Source organism: Vanellus vanellus (genome assembly GCF_965231255.1).
Source record: "Vanellus vanellus genome assembly, chromosome: 27".
NCBI lineage: Eukaryota > Metazoa > Chordata > Aves > Charadriiformes > Charadriidae > Vanellus > Vanellus vanellus.
This window is the reverse complement of record NC_138932.1, coordinates 989,023-992,698: the sequence shown is the minus strand read 5'-3', so window position 1 is coordinate 992,698 and position 3,676 is coordinate 989,023. Positions and strand designations below refer to the sequence as shown.

General features: G+C 53.3%; 1 protein-coding gene across 1 annotated transcript; it reads right to left on the bottom strand.

Annotated features, from left to right (window-relative positions):
* Positions 1-2,470: 2,470 nt before the first annotated feature.
* On the bottom strand, positions 2,471-2,782 carry LOC309682200 (uncharacterized protein; the record flags this gene model as incomplete). Its single annotated transcript, XM_082496227.1, has 1 exon — positions 2,471-2,782. The coding sequence occupies one exon, from the start codon at positions 2,780-2,782 to the stop codon at positions 2,471-2,473; it is 312 nt and encodes a 103-aa protein (XP_082352353.1).
* Between the last annotated feature and the right edge of the window lie 894 nt (positions 2,783-3,676).

Below are 3,676 nucleotides of genomic sequence, written 5' to 3'. Positions count from 1 at the left end.
AGGGCGGCTGCTCTGGGGGCATGGAGACGAGGAGGTAAGGGAGAGCTCAGGGCACGCCGCAAGCAAGCGATGCTCCCAGGCAGCATTTGCATTGCCTCGTTAGGTGGGGACAGGTCCTTCCTCGGGACCGGTGTCACCTCGAGGTGGTGCATGGCTCCCCAGCTCCACTTTACCCCTTGTGGTTGTCCCAGCGAGCCCAATCCATCGGGGAGGATGGGATGGAGCCAGGAGCTGTGCTCCAGCTCGGCGGGGACCCAGAGACAGTTTAATCAGCTCTGATAACTCCAATAAAATTGCACAAGTGTATCGGGCATGAGGTTACTGCGAGGCAGAGGTGTTGCAGGGCGGGTGGTGGGGAAGTGGGGGCTGGTGGGGAGGGATGCCAGCCTTGGCAGGGCTTTGGGGCGGTCGCAGGTCAATTCCCCCATGGGGTTTTCTTCCCTCTCCTGTAGGATCCCTGAATTGCCCCGTGGGCGAAGGACAGAGACGCCAGCAACGTGTGGGCACGGTATGATCCCCTTTTGGGCTTTCTCTGCCCCTCTGGAGCTGGCAGTGCCTGCCCTCGCACCAGTGGCGAGGGGGGAGATGTGAAGACTGTGCCCCGCTCCAAGTATTACCTCCATGAGGCAAAAATAACCCCAGGGCTCTTGTTTTGTCCCGATGCTCCACGGGTGTCTTTTTGAGGGGCTTTGCAAATGCAGCTTAAGGCTGAGGGTGGGGTGGGTGGGGGCAGATTTGCTGTTTTCTTCTCATAAATGCGACGGCAGAGCAACGGCTGACATATCAACCCCTTCCTCCACGAGCTCCTTTCGTTTTTAATGGGTAGAAAGTGAAAAAACACTAGTCAATAGGGCTGGAGTGAGCCATACAATTAGTTGACTCAGGCTGTATAGTAATAATGAATAAAGAGTGGCAATTCTTCAGGGAAAATTAAAGGCCTGTGGTTGGGAGTTCATGTCCAGCTCATTTGACGTGAACGGCAAAATTCCCATGGGTTTAGCGGGGGACCAGAAAGGCACCTCAATATCTATGGGGATGTTTCAGTCTGACAAATACAGCCGGGGCAGAATACTGACTTTCTTTTCCATTAATAAAAAAGGGAAGCCTAGCCCTTGTTTTTTTTTTTTTTGTTTGTTTTTGTTTTTGGTTTTGTGTTGTTTTTTTTTTGTTTGTTTTGTTTTGTTTTGTTTTGTTTTTCTTCATTATTTTAGGAAAGCCTTTACCCGTGTCTTTGCATAATTAACCTGCACAGAGCTGTGCAAAGAAATACTACTGACAGTGAGCGGCCAGAGGACGAGGAAACAGGACTGGTTTCCTCGGCCATGCTCAGTTAAAACATTCCTCCCGATAGACAAACCAATAAAACAAGGCTCTTTTAACAGCAAGGAGGGGGTGGTAGAGACCCTGAGTTTCACTGGAAAAAAATATTTCAGGTAGTTATCAGGTCTATAATATTTATATCCCCATCTGCAAGTTTTTGGAAAGTCGGGGAGGAAGTGTATTTTCTGACAAGGATTCACTTTATGATCATTTTACAACACAAATGGATGTTTTCTACAGTGGTTTATTCCCCTCAAGCTAATGAGTGCAGGATCTGGTCCTTCATCTGTTACCTGTCCAAATGGGTTAATACATCAGCTGTCTTAACTGTGATGTTTCTGCATTGTAAATATCCAAAAGGAATTTTTTTGGGGGGCTTATTTTTCTCCTTCTTACATAAATGGTTGTAATGCTGTTAAAAAAAGCAATAAAAACTGTACAACACGATGCCTGCCTGATTTTCGCGAGCCAGCCAGTGATCACCAGCAGCATCCCTGTGTAGGAGGTTGCTCAAAGCTGCGTACAAAAAATCCATCATGGTGGGGGAGCCCCAAGGGGATGGGGCAGGAATGCAAAGCCCTGGGGGTCTGGGGGCACCCAGGACTGGCGCCGCACCCAGGGTGTAGGGCCCAGGCAGGACATGTTGTGGGATGGGGAGATGTTTTTGTGCTTTCCCCATCACCTGGGACCCATCAGTGTCGGATGGTGGAGGAGAGCAGAGCTGGTGAGCACCTGGGGATGTCCCCCACTGGCTGTGGCCGCTCACTGGAGCATCACCAGGGTTCAGAAAGAAACCAGCCCCGCCCAAATGGCATGAACGTGTGTGTTAATCCAGCTGCACCCCTATAGTGTGCATGGAAAATAAGGAGGAGGGGTTTTAAGGAAAGGTCAACACAGGAGATATCTCAGGAACGTAATGCTTTATTGTCTCGTGGGCACCTCACGGGGCCAAAGCAGAGCCTGGAGCATCAGGCGCAGGCAGCAGGGAAGCACAAGTGATGCCCCTTCCCCAGGGAGCGATGGTCCTGCGGGGCAGAGGAGAGGGGTGGCAGCCGGGCATCCCCGGGGCTTGCGAAGCTCTGGGGAGGCCGGAGGGAGCTGGTCCATGCGTGGCTTTTGCTGCCGGAGCCGCGGCGTGTGGGACACGCCATCACTTCATCTTCTGCGAGGGCAGCTGGTGGACCTGCTGCTGCTGCTGCTGCTGCTGGCACTGGACCTGTGGCTTCCCATGGCAGCCACTGCTGCCGCCGGAGCTGTGACAGCCACCACCACCAGAGCTGTGGCAGCCACCGCCACCGCCAGAGCTGTGGCAGCCACTGCCGCCACCGCTGCTGTGACAACCACCACCGCCACCGGAGCTGTGACAACCACCGCCACCACCGGAGCTGTGACAGCCGCCGCTGCTCTGGCGAGTGTAGCGCTCCTGCCTGTGGCACTGGTCCTTGTCCTGGCGTGAGCACATCGTGGTGTTTCGGGGAGACCTGCGGGGAGAGAGGAATCGTCAGGAGCTGCTGCACATCCCACCACCCCAATTGCCCCAACGCCCCCATCTTGGGGTCCCTGTGCCCGCCCCTTTTGCAATCCCGCCCCCGGCACTGCCGTGCAGGATCCCAGGAGACCCCCCATGTCTGGTGCATCCACCGAGGGAGGATTTCATCAGCCAGGTGTAGCAGCACGGCACATCCCAACCTCCCTCCGTGCATCCCACCGCCCTGCGCGCATCCCCATATCCCAGCAGCGGGGTTTGCATTAAACCCGTGCTCCGCACTCCTTGGCTGGGAAATGATTCCCCACAGAAGGAAAATCCATCCGTGCTGCCAGACCTACCTGAGGTTGAGAGGAAAGCAAGGGGAGGTAATGAAGATCCCTGGGACAGGAGCAGTTTTATAGCAATCTCGGATCCCTTTCCCCGGAAATGAGACAGCTCTCTGTCATAGCGATCTATTAGTTTAATACCCAATCCCCATCAAACCGCCCTCTGTTTACATCGTTTGCTTGACTCATTTGTGATGGATATCATTCCTTTTTTATCTGTTTCCTGTGCCACATAAGTATCTAATTGCCAGCCTCACCTGCCCTTAATAGGAAAACCCGTGGGTGCCTGTGTTTCCAAAGGCTTGTCTGTTTGGGGTTTGTTTTGCTAAATTAAATTCAGGTTTAATTATAGCCCCGTCTCATGAGGCTCTGCTCCCAGAACCTAATCCCTGCTATTGAGTTGGCACGAGATAAAGCCAGAAATAATCCAGGTAAAAAGGAGTGGAAAGTTGCTCTCTATCCTCCCTTAGATGCTCCATCTGAAAGAGCCACCATGGCCATGGGGACAGTCAGTGGGGCGAGGACAAAGTCCCGCTGGACT